The sequence below is a fragment of the Lynx rufus genome, unplaced genomic scaffold (genome assembly GCF_022079265.1).
Source record: "Lynx rufus isolate CCGP_SWC_20201006 ecotype Redwood Valley unplaced genomic scaffold, mLynRuf1.p SCAF_34, whole genome shotgun sequence".
Classification (NCBI taxonomy): domain Eukaryota; kingdom Metazoa; phylum Chordata; class Mammalia; order Carnivora; family Felidae; genus Lynx; species Lynx rufus.
The window spans coordinates 4,116,872-4,135,243 of NW_025814850.1; the positions used below are offsets into that span (position 1 = coordinate 4,116,872).

The following is an 18,372-nucleotide window of genomic DNA, read 5'->3' on the forward strand; positions in this document are numbered from 1 at the left end:
TACCTACCTGGTTATCCCTGTAATGTAACACAGTATAATGCCAAATAGATATTCCCCAAGCCATATATGTGTACAAAAACTAGAAAAAGCAGTTAGTAGATTGTAATTCACAGGAGATCACACTGTCCCTTAATTTTACCTTTTGTGGTATAAGAAGTAGAGAAATCCAAAACAAATGACATAAAAGGCAGAGAAATCTAGTTATATTTATTTATTCAAATAAACCCAGAGAAACAGAACTACTAACATAGCAGCAATTCCCAATGTTATTAAATGCTTACTATACACTAGACGTTATGATGAACACTTTAACATAATTTCATTTATTCCTTACAGATATTTTTTAAGGAATTATCATTATCTTTATTTTACAGATGAGGAAAATAAAGACTCAGATCAAGTTGTCCAAGATTAAACCGCCAACAAATAGCAGAGTCAGAATTTGAAGTCGGACAGCCTAACTCAAGAGCCGTGGTCTTCAGCACCCTATAACATCGCCTCTCAAAAAAATACTATTGTAAACAAAAGATGCCTCAGCCTGTTTTAAATCAAAGACTTCCACATCACATACCAACCAATTTTCATAATTCCTCGCATTTTCACAGTTTTTTTTTACTTCTATCTGAGTTACAGTGGATGTGCTATTTATTACATTGCTAGTTATATTACATTGTTACAATTATCAGGGTCATTTTCATACCGTGAAGTTTAACTGCAAGTATTAATATTCTTAACAGAGATAGTACTTTAAAATCACTTACTTCTGAAATGTTATACTCATTACTGCTGAATGTGGTATGTCCATGTCCAACATTCCTGGAATTCAAACCATGTTAAAAATCCAATGAAACCATGTGACAAATAGCCATCTCAGAAGACATTAGGTGGCTATGCAGATTTCCCCAGCAACCCACTCGATGTTACCTCTTCGAGGTCTTCTCTAATGAGCTCAATCTTTACTTAGCAACTAGTTGGTATAGTATGGTCTCCACCATTGTAACTGTCTTTACTACTCAACTGGCATTAATCATTTGCCTTATATTTTTATTTGCCACATATACATCTCCTATATCAACTATAACCTAAATTTCATGGATGGACTGAAAGGAATGGATTGGTATCTTATCATTCTTTGAACTATTTCTCACAATAACAAGCACAATGCTATATGTATAAAAGGAAGGAAAGAAAGAAGGGGGGAAGAAGAGGAGGAAGAGGAAGAGGAAGAAGGAAAGGAAAGGAAAGGAAAGGAAAGGAAAGGAAAGGAAAGGAAAGGAAAGGAGAGAAGGCATGTCTTCCTTATGGCGCTTACTCACCAACAGCTTCTTAAGTTATCAAAGTACCTAATTAAGCACAGTAAGCTTTATTTAAATAAACCATGAAAGGAGGAATTGTTTCATAATTTTTTGACCTATCAAAAAGTTGACTGGTTTTAATCTGCTGGATCAATCAAATACTACATAACCCTCTCCAAGCTAAGAGAAAAAATAGTACAGGAAGTCCCTTCCCCATAAATCTGACAAAAGATGTCTCAAGTCTTTCAATCCTATGATACATATATGAACTTGCAAGGACAAACCAAGAGAAATGAACTTGTATTTCTCTTGTCCAATCTATCCGTTTGTCTCTCCATCCATGAATTCAACACATATATACTGCATGCTTACTATGTACTAAGCTCTCCTCCAGGCTGAAAACAGAGACAACAGGGATACAGCAGTGAAAAAACAGGAAAAAATAAATCCTGTTTATTTATCCGGCTCCTCAGGGAGTTTACATCCTAGTCAAGGAGAGACAATAAAATAGATAAATAAGTAAAATATGTAGTATGTTATCTGTGATAAGTACTAAAGGGGAAAAAAATGTAAAGTAGGGGGAAAAAGTGAAGTACGGTGTTAGGGAAGAGAAGCAGGGAACAGATAGGGTAGCCAAGAAAGACCTTACTGAGAGGGAGACTTGTGCATACAGATCTGAAGGCATGAAAGTAGGAAGCCAATGAATATCTTAGGGGACAGCATTTCAGCCAGAGAAAAGCAAGTACCTAGGCTCAGAAGTAAGAAGCAGCTTCATTGTTCAAGGAACAGTGGGAAAGCCCATAAAGCTAAAGCAGAAAAAGCAAAGTGAAAGAAGTGGGGATCAGAGGGGTCAAGGAAGGGGGGCAGAAATAGAGGGCCCTTAAATCATTGTAAAAACTCTGGCTTGTGCTCTGAGATGGGAAGCCGTGAGACCGTTTTGAGAAGGGAGATGACATGATGTAAAGTCCTTTCTGAAAGGATCACTCTAGTCGTCACAAAGAGGATAACCAGGTGGGGCTAGATTCCTAAAAGCCAAGTGGAAAAAAGTACTCCAAAAGAAGAATGAGTAATTGCCTGGGTGGCTCAGTTGGTTAAGGGTCTGACTCTTGATTTCAGCTCGGGGTATGATCTCAAGGTTCATGAGGTCCAGCCCCCCATCAGGCTCTGCACTGACAGTGCAGAGCCTGCTTGGGATTCTCTCTTTCCCTCTCTCTCTGCCCCTACCCTGCTCGCTCTCTCTGTCTCTCAAAATAAATTTCAAAAAAAAGAAGAATGAGTAATCAGCTGTGACAAATACTGCCAACAGGTGAAGTGAGAGGAGTACTGAATGGCTGATTAGGTTTTCCAACATGGAGGACACTAACGACCCTAAGAGGAGCCATTTGGGTAGTATGGTAAGGAAATAATGTCCTTGGAGTGAGTTCAAGAGAGAACAGAGGAGAGAAAACAGAGACAAACAGAAGAGAGGACTCTTTCAAAGAGTATGCTTTAAAGGGGAAAAGAAATGAGGTAGTAGCTGAGGGGCAAAGGGGTTACAAGGGTTGAAGATGGGGGAAAATAAAGGCATGTTCATACGCTGATAAGAATAATCTAGTAGAGAAGCAAAAATTGATCACACTGGAGGGGAGAATTACTGAAACAATATTCTCAAGTAGGATAAAGGAGATGAGATTTACAAGGGCAGGGTCTGTCCTGAGAATATACTTATAATAATAGGAGACATGACAGACTAATTGGGCTTAATTACATGAAGACCAAGTAAGTAGATGTGGTTGTAGAGGCTTGTGAAAATCATCTGATTGCTGTGAGTTTTCTTTTATTATTTAATATCCATATTATATATATAAACTTTTAAGATGGAAATCATCTGATTGCTGAGTTCTCTTTTATTATTTGATATATAGATAAGCGTTTATTATTTCATATATATATATGATTTTAAGTAGGCTCCACACCCAATGTGGGGCTTGAAACCACAACCCTGAGATCAAGACTCATATGCTTTACTGACTGAGCCAGCCAGCTGCTCTCGATTGCTTTAGTTTTCTTAGTGAAACAGGAAGCAGCATAATCAACTGAGAACAAGGATGTGAGAGAAGATGCTAGAGGTTTGAGGACAGAGGTATTGTTATATAACAGTCATCTAGGAGAATGGAAGAATTAATAGCCCAGGGGTACCTGATAAAGTTGCTGGGCAGCCTCAAGGATCCCTTGAGGAAAGGACAGTGAATTTAAAGTGAAACCAGGAAGCATGGTTGTGGTTTTTTTCTCTAGCTGTGTTCAATGCAGAGATCTAGATTTAATCTAAGATTATGACTTAGCCAAGAAAGTAAAATGAACTGAAAATGTGATAAGGAAACTGGGGGGGAAATGAAAGGGAATGGTTTTAATTATTGACCATGTAACAAACGGAGTAGGTGGGTGGGAAATAAGTATGAGAGACAGTGAGTGACATCTAAAAAAAAAAAAAAAAAAAAAAAAAAGGTAGACTGAAGATCCTGGTGGCGTCCAAGGATTATTAGAGTCAGAGTGAGCCTGAAAGACAGGAATGTGATGGTTGGAGAATGGCACACAGTATTCCCCCACCTTATGCATGGAGACCTGTTCACAGACCCCCAATGGAAGCCTGAAACTACAGAGTACCAAACCCAGTATATATTGTTTTTACCTAAACACAAATACCTACAATAAAGTTTAATTTCCAAATAAGGCACAGTAAGAAATTAGCAATAATTAATAAATTAATTGAGAATTAATTTTTCATACTGAGAATACGAAAAAGGGACAAGTGACTGAGGAAAGGTGAAATAATTGTGGAAGACAGGAACTGAGAGATCAGAGTACTGGAAGGATCATCTACATGAATGCTAAAGTCACAAGAATCATGACAGGAGTACAGTTAGAGCAGCAGAAAGCCAGGAGCTGAAATTTAACTAAAGCAACAAGGAGTGGTAGTGGGTGGTATAATCTGATAATGCGTGATGCAAAACTGAGCATTTTGAAAATGGAACGAAGAAATGTCTGGAAGCACCTATGAGAATCAAGAAGGGGTCATCTACTCACCCTCTAGTCCCAGTAGTACTAGGAGAGCGAAGAGAGAAAACCACCACCACCAGCCATACCTTTGTTCTGCCCACCACATTCCCAGATACACAGTCTTTCCTCATTTTCCCTTACATCTTGGTGGTCACTATCTGATTCATCAAAAACTCCCAAAAAGAAGGAAATGCAAAACCGTCTGATACATCACAAGTATTTTTTTAAGTATCATGACTGATTCAGTCCCCATGTAGATCAAGCTATCATATTATTATTAAAGGGTTTTCCATTCCTTGGCAGAGTATAGAATTTTCAAAATTTTATAATTTAATACATACATTAAAATTAGGGGAGGAAGACATACAGATGGCCAACAGACACATGAAAAGATGCTCAACATCACTCATCATCAGGGAAATACAGATCAAAAGCACAATGAGATATCACATCACACCTGTCAGAATGGCTAAATTCAAAAACACAAGAAACAAATGTTAGTGAGGATATAGAGAAAAAGGAATCCTTGTGCACTGCTGGTGGGAATGCAAGTTGGTGCAGCCACTATGGAAAACAGTATGGAGCTTCCTTAAAAAGTTAAAAATAGAATTACTATATGATCCAGTATCAGACGATTGGATATTTACCCAAAGAATACAAAAACAGTAATTCAAAAAGATATATGGGGGTACCTGGGCGGCTCAGTCAGTTAAGCAACCAATTTGGCTCAGGTCATGGTCTCATGGTTTGTGGGTTCAAGCTCCACATTGATTGGTCTCTGTACTGACAGCTCAGACCCTGGAGCCTGCTTCAGATTCTGTGTCTCCCTTTCCCTCTGCCCCTCCCCTGCTTGCGCTCAGTCTCTCTCTCTCAAAAATAAACATTAAATTTTTTTAAAAAACTATATGCACCCCTATGTTTACTGCAGCATTATCTACAATAGCCAAATTTTGGAAGCAGCTCAACTGTTAGCAGCCCATCTATCCATTGATAGATGGATGGATAAAGAGGTGGTATACATACACACACACACACACACACACACACACGCACACACACACTGGAATATTACTCAGCCATAAAAAAGAATGAATAATCTTGCCATTTGCAACAGCACAGATGGAGCTAGACAGTATAATGCTAAGTGAAATGTGTCAGAAAAGACAAATACCACAAGATTTCACTCATATGTTAAGAAACAAAGGGAAAAAAAGGGACAAACCAAGAAACACTCTTAACTATAGAAAATAAACTTAATGGTTACAAGAGGGGAGGTGGGTGGAGAATGGGTCAAATAGCTGAAGGGATTAAGAGTACACTTATGATGAGCACTAAGTAATGTATACAATTGCTGAATATTGTACACCTAAAACTAACACTTTATGTTAACTGTATTGAAATTTAAATAAACAAACTTTAAAAGCCCTAAATGAAGTTGGGGAGGAGTGCTTATTGTTACATGAAATCATAGAATCCACAACAGAGCTAGGATGATTTCAGAAATCTTTCTGGTCAGGGGTGCCTGAGTGGCTCAGTGGGTTAAGCTTCTGACTTCGGCTCAGCTCATGATCTTACAGTCGCGGGGGGGGGGGGGGGCGGTGGGGGGGGCGGTTTGAGCCCCACATCAGGCTCTGTGCTGACAATTCAGAGTCTGGGGCTGCTACAGATTCTGTGTCCTCCTCTCTCTGCCCCTGCCCAACTTGTACTCTCTCTCTCTCTCAAAAATAAACAAACATTTAAAAAAAAGAAATATTTCTGGTCTAATACCTTAATTATATATAAGGAAGCTGATAGAAAGATTGTGATTTGCTCACACAACGTACACAACATAGTAGCAAAATTCAGGTCCCTGACTCCCAACTCCAGGGATACTTTCACTAAATTTACACTGCTGCTTAGTAAACCCAGAGGCACAGCTAGGCAGAAATATGGAGAATCTAACTTTATTTTGTATTTAGTGCTCTGATGTTTGCATTGCGCTTTCACAACTGCACTTTCTCACTTGCTGAGTTACCACCACCTCCACATCTGCTTCCCTCCCATCACCCAAGGGCGACAGCCTTCTGCAAAGTACTTTCTACTCTTTCCATTTGGGTTCCCTTCCAAGCCGCCCCCTCACTTCTTCCCTCACTTCCCTTGCAGCGATGACGGCAAACGTCCATTAACAGCAACTGCAGACACCTCTTCACTGCACCCGTTGCCCTTAACGTTCACACACGACCGGCACCACCCCCAACTGCCACCTTTAACAATACTGACTGAACTTCCACTTCATGGAAGAACCTGTGCTGTGGAACATTCCAACAGGCCCTGCTCGTTTAGCCTTCTGGCGAAGAAAGCGAGTAGACCTGTGAACACGTCAAACTACTCACCAGATGAAAACAAGTGCTCTACTAGAGGTTTGAGGGTTTGCTCAAGAAGCAGGGAAGCTTCCCAGCCACCATGACCTCCACCCTTCTAGAACCACCACCATTTCTGAGGCACCATCGGATCCAGCCGCGTCTGCCCCTTTAGTGCCCGGCCGCCCAGTCACATCGCTGCCCCTTCTGGAACCTTCGTCCATCTCCGTAATTGTTCTACGTTGTCCCTCACACCGGGTGGCACGCTCCTCGGCAAGTCCTGCCTCTCCACCTGTGTCCCCGGGGGGGGGGGGGTCCCACCGTGAACCCCCTCAGGCTCCCAAGGGTGTCCCCCTCCTCCCGCCTCACGGGCCGAGGCCCTAGCCCCACGGGATCCGAAGGTCCTAGCTGCAGGCCGCTCAGCCCCCACCCCCCCGCGTGGCCGGCGCTCTCGCTGCGCCGCCTTCCCGAGCTCCCACGCGACGAAGCCCCGCCCCCAGGTCACCTGACCGAGGCCGACGCTCCGCCCACTGAACGGCCCGCGCTGGAAGAGTGCGGGATCCAGGGCACCGGCACCGGCACCGCCTCCGCCACCGCGCAGGGGCTCCGGAGCAGCGGGGAGCGGCTGAGCTCGCCGCCGCCTCCGCGCCGACTGGACAGCGCTGCGGCCCCGCGGCTCCACCCCACCTCACAAGGGCCTGTGACCTCACCTGGCCCCGTCGGCGGCCCAGACGCGAGCTCCTCCCCGCGCGCTGTCCTCCCGGCACCTGGATTTCGCCGTCCGTCCCACACTCCCTACCCTTCCTGCAGCTCTCTTCGTTCCCTGGTGCAGTGCCCTGCCCCAGTCTGACATCTTTTCAGGATTATCCTGTATCCATCCTTTGAAGACTTCCCGCCCTGCCTTCGAAAACATTCCATCCTTCTTGGTTTCTACCGCTCTGTACCGGAAAACAGCGCAGAGCTCTTTGTCCCGACACTTTGCTGAAATCGGTTCCAGGCTGCCCTTCAGAGGACTAACGCTTACTTTGGGAAGAGATGCTTTGTGTTTCTTCGAAGATCAATTTCTTGTGTGTGTGCATGCTGCAGATGAAATGTTACTGGGAAAAGACACAAAGCGATTTTTCACGGCTTGCCCCAGATATTATGTCGCTAAAACGTTGTACGAATCCAAGACAGTGAAATTAATCATTTTTAAGGTTTTTGCTACACTAGAGTCGTAAATGTTCTGTCAAGCGGAGAGCGTTTTGCAAATATTTTCCCCCTAAAGCTCATGATTTGAGGTATAAAGGTAAATTTTCAAAAAGGTAAAATTCACCTTGATTGAGCCAACCTGAGCTCTCCGTTGTTAACATTGTGGTGAGCAGCGTGGACTTTAGAGCTGGATCTATGCAAATTCAATTATTGAGTCAATTATCCTAATTATTTACTGTGTGCAGTGGGGCAAACTAAGCTCTCTAAGCCTCAGTTTTCTCATTCGTTCAGAATTGTGATAATTCAAAAATGTTTATGCAGTGCTCAAAAAATGTTAAAACATTTAATTACTTCAGAGATACTTGTGCCCGTTTATATCTCAAATCCTGTTGTGTAGGCATTCTTTAGTACTTTTAACATGTACGTGTTTTATCTCCCTCAACAGTCTGTAAGTAATGAGTGCTGAGACCATGTCCTTTATTTTTGTAAACACCCCACCCTCCATTCCCTACTTCCCCACTTCCCCACACACACTGTTTACAGTCCACCTCTGTTAATGAGCTGAGCCCATTTTCCATCTATTCATAAGACATCAACTTCTAACGTGTAAGCATTATCATGGTTTCAGTCCGTCTGATCACCAGATTGTGGACGCTTCACAATCTTGAGCACTTGTACTTTGTTAGTACTGAGTCTATTGATGAGTTAGTTACTGTATTAGTTTCAGAGACGCTCACCAAATAGCACCAAGAGTATAGTAGTTAGGATTAGATTCTTTCACCTAACAGAAAATCCCTAAATAACAGTGGCCTAAGCAAGATAGAATTTTATGTCTCACATTCGAGAGGTTCAGAGATGGTCACCCAAGGGTGAATATTGCTAACCATAGTTGCAAGGACACAGTCTTCTATTTTACAGCTCCACTGGCATTTATTCCAGTGGTGGCTTCAGGGAGATATCACAGGCAAAAGACTCTCAAAAGATTTTAAGGTTATGCTTCTTGGATCCTCTCATTCAAATAATATGGCTTCTAAGAAGCTTAAGGCTTTTGTCCTTCTGCAGAAGCCCGAGGTAGCAAAAGATTTAACTCAAAGATATTTATGGGTAGGGCTTTTATTTTATGGGACTGAAACCCAATCAAGATTTGCAGGAGATTCATAATTTTTTTTTTAAAGAGTATTGTAATTGTCACAAACACTGCCAGCTTGGGCTGAAGGAGTCAGAGCATGAAAAGGAAAGAGGTCTTTGGACCCTCAAGCTCTATAAGCAGGAAGCAGGCTGAGAAAACTATTTCCACGTAAATACATGCTACCTTTAATGGAATAAAGATGGCTTCAAGGGTAAAACCACAAGCCTAGAAGATAGAATGAAAATCCATGGAGAATTATTCCCAGGCCTTTCATATGGAACTGCCAGCCTATACCCAAGTGACTTTCAGAACTGCTATGGACTGGGGGCTTCTGCAAACCTGTTTTCTGCCCCTTGAAACTGGAATGTCTCCCTATCTGTCCTGCCATTTTAATTGGTCGTTGCAGGAAGAGAGCGTATAGCTTTTTCCTTTAGTTCACAGGACTTCAGCTTAAGAGGCACTATACTCAAGTGGCCAAATGTAAGGAACTATATCCAAGAAGACTCTTCTGCCCCAGGACCTATTTAGAGGACAAGACTCTGGACTTTGAGTGAATGCTATAATGAGATAAGACCTTGGGGGGTCCTTGGGAAGAGGGAGCACTTGTTGCAAGTGAGGGAACTATGAATAAGTAGTGACCAGAGGGTGGACTGTGGCAGTTTTGAACTATGTCCACAAGTTCTTTGGTGTATTAGTTTCTTGTTACTGTAACAACTTACCACAAACTTCAACTTATTACATTTCTGGAGGTCAGAAGTCCAAAATTGGCCTTACAAAGGCTGCATTTCTGGAGGCTCTAAAGGAAAATCTATTCCTTACCTTTTCCCGCTTCTAGAGGCTTCTGCATCCCTTGACTCGTGGCAACCTCATACTGACCTGTTTCCATCATTACATGTCCTATTCTCACTCTGACCCCCTTATGATTGTGTTAAGGCTATCCACATAATCCATGAAATTTCCCTGTTTCTGCCCTTAATTACATCAGCAAAATTCTTTATTCCATGCCAGGTAACATATTCGCTGGTTCTGGGGATTAGAACATGGGTGCCTTTGGGAGAGGGGGATGGGCAGGGGCAACAATTTTATCTACCACGGCGCTCATACCTTCACGAAGTGGCATCTAGGTTCATGAGTTCTAGCCCTGCGTCGGGCTCTGTGCTGACAGCTCAGAGCCTGGAGCCTGCTTCCGATTCTGTGTCTCCCTCTCTCTCTTTCTGCCCCTTCCCCACTCATACTCTGTCTCTGTCTCTCTCTCTCTCAAAGCATAAACATTTAAAACAATTTTTTAAAAAAAGTGGCATCTGGTCCACGCTTCTTGAATGTGGACTAGTTGTAGCGGGCTACTTAACGAATAGAGTATGGTGGAAATGCTGACGTGACACGTACAAAACTAGGTCACAAGAGATATTGCAGCTTCCTCCTGGCTCTCTCTTGGCTTCCGCACTTAGGGAGGAGCCAGCTGACATGCCGCAAAAGCTGCAAGATCGCGTTTGTGGTTTTAAGCTGCTAAATCGTGGGGTAATTTATTATGCAGCAATAGATAACTACCACAATCCCTCAGGTCCCATCCTGATCCGTGAGGTCTGCTTAAGTTCTAGCTATTATCTCTAGAGTCGGCCTACCTGAAGAAGGAAGGGGAGAGGAGAGGCATGCTCCCTTCTTAAGTGGCTCACGATGGACGTGGTATGCACCCCTTCCATTCACATCTGTCTACAAGATGGACAGGGCAGCCTAGCTGCACGAGAAGCTTGGAGACATAGTATCCATTCCAGGCAGCCATGTGTCCAACTGGAAGTGAGGAGTTCTGACTTTATGTGAGAAGAGGAAAACACATATGGGGGCACAATTAGCAACCTCTGTCACAATGGGGGATTATAAGGGTCAGGAGAAGCAAAGTTGAGCATAGATCCATTAACATTTTTCCTAACCAATCTCTTCATTGGCCACCGAATGATATTTACACACCCAGCACTCTGATCTCTCCAAAGAAATCATGCCAATTGTATGAGTCACAGGAAAACCCAACTAATAGAAAAAAAAAAAAAAACAACCCACAATGAATTGCGAAATTTTTTTTTCTTACAAAGCTGTTTTCAGGGACACTGATAAAGAACAATTTACTGTGGAGATTTTGCCTGAAGGCTGTTAAATCTCCTAAATGTTGCTTTCTAAATGCTTCTATTCTGTGAGCATTCTCCCGTGTATTGTCAGAAAATACACAGCTGACGGAAAATGTCTTCTCTGTGCAAAAGTTTAGAGAGACAGCACTATGGCAGCAATCGCAAGGAACACAATCATGTTAACTGACCTATAATTTTCTTTTCACATGCTAACTCTTCTTGGATAGTCTCATTAAGTGGATTTGTTTTAAGTTTATTTTTGTGAAAGAGACAGAGCAAGTGGGGGAGGGGCAGAGAGAGAGGGAGAGAGAGAGAGAATCCCAAGCAGGCTCTGCACCATCAGCACAGAGCCCAATGTGGGGCTCAAACTCACAAACCGTGAGATCATGACCTAAGCCAAAACCAAGAGTCGGACACTTAACTGACTGGGCCATCCAGGCACCCCTTAAAATTTAACAATATAGATAACCCCAATCACAAGCATTTAAAACTGCCTGTGTGCGGGGCGCCTGGGTGGCGCAGTCGGTTAAGCGTCCGACTTCAGCCAGGTCACGATCTCGTGGTCCGTGAGTTCGAGCCCCGCGTCGGGCTCTGGGCTGATGGCTCAGAGCCTGGAGCCTGTTTCCGATTCTGTGTCTCCCTCTCTCTCTGCCCCTCCCCCGTTCATGCTCTGTCTCTCTCTGTCCCAAAAATAAAAAATAAAAAAATTTGAAAAAAATAAATAAATAAAACTGCCTGTGTGCTTTAGTCAAACTACAAAATATCAGAAATAGATATTTCAAGAAATATGTTACAAAACCAAATAGAAATTATTTTTCAACAAGCATTACATGGTTTTCTTGCACAGCATGTTAGTTTCCTTACATCAGTGTGAAAAATGAATGCACTGTAATTCCAAGACAACTTGCTTGTAATTGATCCCAGTGGTCATTACATGGCTGTTACTGTAGAGTTCAGACTACACAGGCCAAGAGTTAGGGGATTACAAATATGATTTGATATGTAGCTTTTCATTTCATTTTCACATAAAGTCCTCCATTTTACCCAGATATTTATTCATCAGTTACCATGAAGTAAATAAAACACAGTGTACCTACAAAATTTCACCATAAAAGGTCTCAGTGTGTGTTCACATAATCCTTTTACGACGTCATGCACTGTAATGTTTTTTAAAAATGCACGTATTTAAGGAATGTAAGACCCAAAGGCAAAGATGATGAGTGTGCTATAAAGTACTTCAACCCCACACTGTCGATGCTCAATACATTTTAAATAGCAGAAAGTGAAGTTGCAAATTCTAGAGTCTTACCCTATAAAGTGATAATGCTAATAATTTCGATAGTCATCCCATCTCCTGTGAATAAAAGGTTTTCTTAGATGCCTGCCAAGTATCCTGTTAGTTGGGTTTCTTTCCCTGTGATTTTGATCTAGTACTTCTTTTAGTTTTTCATGGGAATTTGTGGCTGTGAGGGAACCAGAAGCCTCTGATCACTTAATTTGGAAAATGGATCAAAAGTGGATTTTCATTTTGTGTGGGTAGATATTCGGTTCTCTTAATATACCCGCCAAGCTATATTCATAATCTTTTAGGAACTGAGATGACTTAACTGCAAACTTAGTAAGCCAGAAGGACAGGTAAGTGACTTCTTAAGTCAATGGTTCTCAAACTTGAGTCAGCAGCAGAATCACAGGGAGGGCTTGCTGAAACACAACACTGGGCCCGGCCCCATCTCAGATTTTCTGAGTTAGTAGCCCTGGGGCGTGGCCTGTGCATTTTTATTCCTAACAACTTCCCAGGTGATATGGAGGCTGCTGGTCCTCAAACCCCATTTTGAGACCCAATTCCTTAAATAAAAGTTGGGCATTTTTCCCCCTAAAGCTGGGCATTTAAATTTTTTTTTTTTTCAACGTTTATTTATTTTTGGGACAGAGAGAGACAGAGCATGAACAGGGGAGGGGCAGAGAGAGAGGGAGACACAGATTCGGAAACAGGCTCCAGGCTCTGAGCCATCAACCCAGAGCCCGACGCGGGGCTCGAACTCACGGACCGCGAGATCGTGACCTGGCTGAAGTCGGACGCTTAACCGACTGCGCCACCCAGGCGCCCCTAAAGCTGGGCATTTAAATGATCCTGTCAATAATCTGCCATCAAGCCTTTATTGTACTGATTTATGCCTCCTGCAAACAAAACCTAGGCTACACTGACAGTCTGTTCTATTGAGATTGCACAAGTTCCTAAAAAATCCCCAATTAAAAGACAAAAAACTCCAACTCTTAGAACAGCAATAACCTACTCAGTTTGAAAACATTCTGAAAGTCTAAAGAAACGCTCTGGGTTCTGGAGTAAACTTCAGTCCCCGTGGTGGTCATCATTTGGTTACATTTGGGAACAGGCTTGTTCTAAAATAATCATTTTTGAGGCGATGACATTTACTCTTTTCACCCAAAGAAAACAGAAATAACAACACAGGAAGAACTGGGCAGCCTTAGGTCAATTCTTTTTGGAAAGCACATTTAATTTACTGTTGCACAATTCAAACAGAGGGGGTGGTTAGGAAGTCAGGAAGGCACTTAAGTCATTTCAACCAGGAATACCTAACAAAGAGAAGGATCTTGAAATCATGGATGGTCTAGGAATATCTGAGAGAGAAAGATGGGATTCGTTATGTGACAACTTGTCAGGAGCATCCCAAGCTTCCCATTACTATCCACACACCCTGAGACTGAACATAAATTCTCTCCAGATGAGCTGAGCACAAATAAATAACTTCTTTGGGCTGTGCTGATACCAAAATACTATTTAGATGTTCACCCTACGCGATGCCCAAACTGACTGCCATTTGCTGTCTCGCGAACACAGCTACAGGTTCTCCCCGCGTACAAAGAGTATTGGTCTTTTTTTTTTTTTTTAATCTTCATTTATTTTTGAGAGAGCGTGAACAGAGGAGGAACAGAGAGAGAGGGAGACACAGAATCCGAAGCAGGCTCCAGGCTCTGAGCTGTCAGCACAGAGACTGATGTGGGGCTGGAACTCACGAAACGCGAGTTCATGACCTCAGCCAAAGTCAAACACCTAACTGGACCACCCGGCGCCTTTTTAAAGCCTAGGAGTCTCCTTCCAGAAGCTCAGAGAAGAGTCCTACTGCTTTTTTCATCCTTTAAATATATGTTCTTCCTCCTTTGATATAGTGTCTTCATATAAACCATCTTATCTAAAGAAAAGGTCCAACTACTGCTTTAATGGACTCTTGTCTCAGTAGCCAGAGGGTATAGTTAGGTTCTAAACTTCTTGGATTCATTATCGACCCTCCCCTCCCCCATTTACCCCTCTACTGTACTACCATCCCTTTCAGTAAAGAGTAATCCATGGGTGAGACAAGGCTCAGTCATTTGCCCTACTCCTAATTCCAAGGCTTATTCTCAGTGTTAACACACGAATACAGAATACACATTTCAGCTACTTCTTAATGGATTCCTCTCCCTTATATGTGGATGCAAATGTGTGCAAAGTGAGCTAAGGAATAATAAACTAAGTGGAGCTTGAGTGCTACATTAGGAAATGTGACTGCTAACAAACATCGGAGAAGGGGCTCTAAGAGAGGCCAGAATGAGGCTTTTTCATTGAGAAAGGTGATGTGGAATGACATCCGCTCTGGCAAAAGCCGGTCTCTCAGATCTCCCAACTTAACAACAAAAAAAGTAGGATCAACATCTCACGGAATCTTGACTGTATGTCTGATGCCACAGTAAGTCCCAGCATCTCAGATTATCGATATTGAAAGACACCTTCCAGACTGGCTGGTCCCAACTATCATTTTTCAAACTAGAAAACTGAGCCCCGAAGGGAAGGAAGAGAGGCTTGCCTTAATTAAGGGTAAAGCTTCCTCAGCTGCAACAATGAGGCCAGGACTTATATTTTCTGATCGTCAGACCACTGTCTATAGCTCTTTCCTTTTTCCTGATGAATAGGGGGTGAGGGTGGTCGTTAATGTTTAGACCAATGTGAACACCAAGGAAGCAACTGCTAGGAGAAAAGAACCACTTGTACCCCTCCTGCTCAGAAATGGCCCAGCATGCCCGTGGGGCCATCCCCACAGGCTCCCAGATGAGAGAGCCCCTACAGATCCAGCAAATGGGCAGCAACTCCCTATGAATGATGCCAAGTGGGAGGGTCTGTATCCATCCCAAGTCTGTGTGGGGTTGTTGTTTTTTTTTAAATATGCTCCTTCCTCCTCAAATAAAACTACAAAATATAATGCAAATGTGTTTCTGGACATGTTCCTTTAGATTAAGCAAGCCTCATCATGGTTTCAGGTGACCCAATGAGAAAAATAAAATAAAACTGCACTTGTGGCCTCTCAGATTAAAGACTGAGTTAAAATGAGGTTGCCCAGCCCATAGGAGAATAGGCCACACACGCTGATTCAACTGGCCCATCATTCTAAATGTGGCACATATGCCCAGCAGACTCAGAGACCCATGGGAATGATTCCTTCACAAGACAGCCAAGAAGTAGATAAGTGCAATCAGCCCCATGGATGGATGTAGCACACAGAAGCACCAGATTGGGTGTAGGGGCGGGGGGGGGGTGCCTTGGACAAGGGGCAGAGGGCCTGAAGGGTGAGGCCAGATCTCTGGCTCTCATCACAGCACTCTCCCTGGGAGGAAGAGTGTCCGGTCATGAAAGAAATTCCCAGTATGTAGCAAATGTCTACAGCGGTGAGAGTGTGGACGTAGAAGGTAAAGAGGTGATGCTGGTCTAAGGGTAACACGCGTCCTCCAATCGAACTTCTAGGGTGGGGTGCCAAGGAGACAAATCTGAAGGGTGATGATTATGAGCTGGGGGACCCTGGCACATTCATCCAGGCCATGCATGACCCCTGAGTGGCCTTCCCATCCTCACCCCCAACAGAATTGCTGGCAAGGGCTCCCCTTGTGAGAGAACCATACTGGATTGAGGGGATTGCTTTGGTCTTCTTCTTCAAAATTACTTTGGCTATTCGGGGCCTTTTGTGGTTCCATATGAATTTTAGGATTGCTTGTTCTAGCTTCGAGAAGAATGCTGGTGCAATTTTGATTGGGATTGCACTGAATGTGTAGATAGCTTTGGGTAGTATTGACATTTTGACAATGCTTATTCTTCCAATCCATGAGCAGGGAATGTCTTTCCATTTCTTTAAATCTTCTTCAATTACCTTCATAAGTTTTCTATAGTTTTCAGCATACAGATCTTTTACATCTTTGGTTAGATTTATTCCTAGGTATTTTATGCTTCTTGGTGCAATTGTGAATGGGATCAGTTTCTTTGTCTTTCTGTTGCTTCATTGTTAGTGTATAAGAATGCAACTGATTTCTGTACATTGATTTTGTATCCTGCAACTTTGCTGAATTCATGTATCAGTTCTAGCAGACTTTTGGTGGAGTCGATTGGATTTTCCATGTATAATACCATGTCATCTGCAAAAAGCGAAAGCTTGACTTCATCTTTGCCAATTTTGATGCCTTTGATTTCCTTTTGTTGTCTGATTGCTGATGCTAGAACTTCCAGCGCTATGTTAAACAACAGCGGTGAGAGTGGGTATATTTAAATTCTTTTATCCAAAGCTATTTGAAGTTACACCAAATCAAAAGTGATAGCCTACTGAAGTGTGTAGTTCTCATTCCCCACTCTGCCAATTTTGAAAGATTATAGGCTAAATATGCCAATACAGCTACAAATCCCTTAGTTATGAGCATACTGAGGTATAAGGAAGTTGGAGTGGGGAAATTTTTATTTATAAAATCAGAATACAGGGGCACCTGGGTGGTTCAGTTCGTTGGGCATCCCACTTCGGCTCGGGTCATGATCTCACTGCTCATGGGTTTGAGCCCCACATTGGGCTCTGTGCTGACATCTCAGAGCCTGGAGCCTGCTTCAGATTCTGTCTCCCTCACTCTCTGCCCCTCCCCCACTCACGTTCTGTCTCCCTCTCTCTCAAAAATAAACATTAAAAAAATTGTTTTTAATTTAACATCAGAATACAAATATTTACTCTCCTAAAGATTCTCAGTACTTGTGGGAAAAAATAGTTTGTATATAAAATAACCTCTTCAGAAAAATATTAATACAATGTCCCACTGGGGCTTCCTTTATAAAATTCATCTGACGGCTCAGAATAGTACCTTACATTTGAATAACACATTTTAAAGTATTTCAAATGTTATAATACTTGATTTTATGATAGACTATTATTCTCCTCTTAGAAGTTTAAAATATGTTTGATCATTGAAGGCAAAACTTATAAAACATTGTCTGAAGCTTTCAGTGTGTATAGTGGTAATACATAATAAAATTACAGCTTAACGGAGGGAGGGTAAAAAGGTCTATATAATGGTAAAACTTCTATATTCCACTTGAAGTGGTAAAATATTTATTTTAGTATACTAGAAAAGGTTAAGTATGTATACTATAATCCTTAAAACAACCACTGGAAAAATACAGAGATATAGTGAAAATACATATAGAATAAATTCACATACTAAAAAAGTGCTCCCCAAAAAAGAAGGGATAAAATGGTTGAAAAACAGAGGAAAAAATAGAAAACAAATAATAATATGGTATACCTGGTCTGAATGTATAAGTAATTACATTACATATGATTTAAACACTCCAATTAAAATACAGGAATTATACAGGAATTATACAAATAAATACAAAAAACATCACCCAACTCTGTGTGGTTTACAAAATACTTCAAAACTGGTGATATAAGAAGGTTAAAAGTAAAAGGATGGAAAATACTTACCATCTAAGCACTAATCAAAAGAAAACTGGAGTTATATTAGAATCAGAAAAAGTAAGCTTGAGAGAAAAGAAAATTACCAGTGATCACATACATATTGCGTAATGATAAAAGAATCAGCTCACCAAGAAGATATAACTATTCTAAATGTGAATTCACCTAGCAACAGAGCTTCAAAATGCATGAACCAAAACCTGACAAAACTGAAAGGAGAAATAGACAAACCTACAATTATATTTGGAGACAATGTTCCTTTCTCTATAACAGAACTAGTAAAAAAATCAGCAAAGATACAGAAGAATGAATAACATGAATTATTATGCATGGGGGTGGGTATGTGATTATTAGGAATATCTATGTCAGAAAAGAAAAATTAATGAAAAAACTTCTACATCAAAGACAAAATTAGAATTCAAAATAAACTTTGAAACGTTCAGGTAATAATAGCAAATTGAACAGCCTTCAAACACTCCATTTAAA

At 41.8% G+C, this 18,372-nt stretch overlaps 1 protein-coding gene across 4 annotated transcripts in view; it reads right to left on the reverse strand.

Annotated features, from left to right (window-relative positions):
* The window catches only part of LOC124522056 (EF-hand calcium-binding domain-containing protein 13-like), a 44,237-nt gene that overhangs the window by 21,188 nt on the left and 4,677 nt on the right, over positions 1-18,372 (reverse strand). Inside the window, exons 1-2 of one of the 4 annotated variants that reach the window (XM_047093243.1) lie at positions 6,704-7,031; positions 762-816 (exon numbers count right to left, since the gene is read on the reverse strand). The exons of 1 other annotated variant lie outside the window; for it this stretch is intronic. Coding sequence is in view for 1 of the 3 variants with exons in the window: in XM_047093240.1 (XP_046949196.1) it covers positions 10,613-10,690 (78 nt within the window). In the remaining 2 variants the exon portion in view is untranslated. Of the gene's footprint in view, positions 1-761; positions 817-6,703; positions 7,032-10,612; positions 10,799-18,372 lie in introns of those variants that run through there. 2 more of the 4 variants (XM_047093240.1, XM_047093241.1) reach the window with 2 other exon arrangements.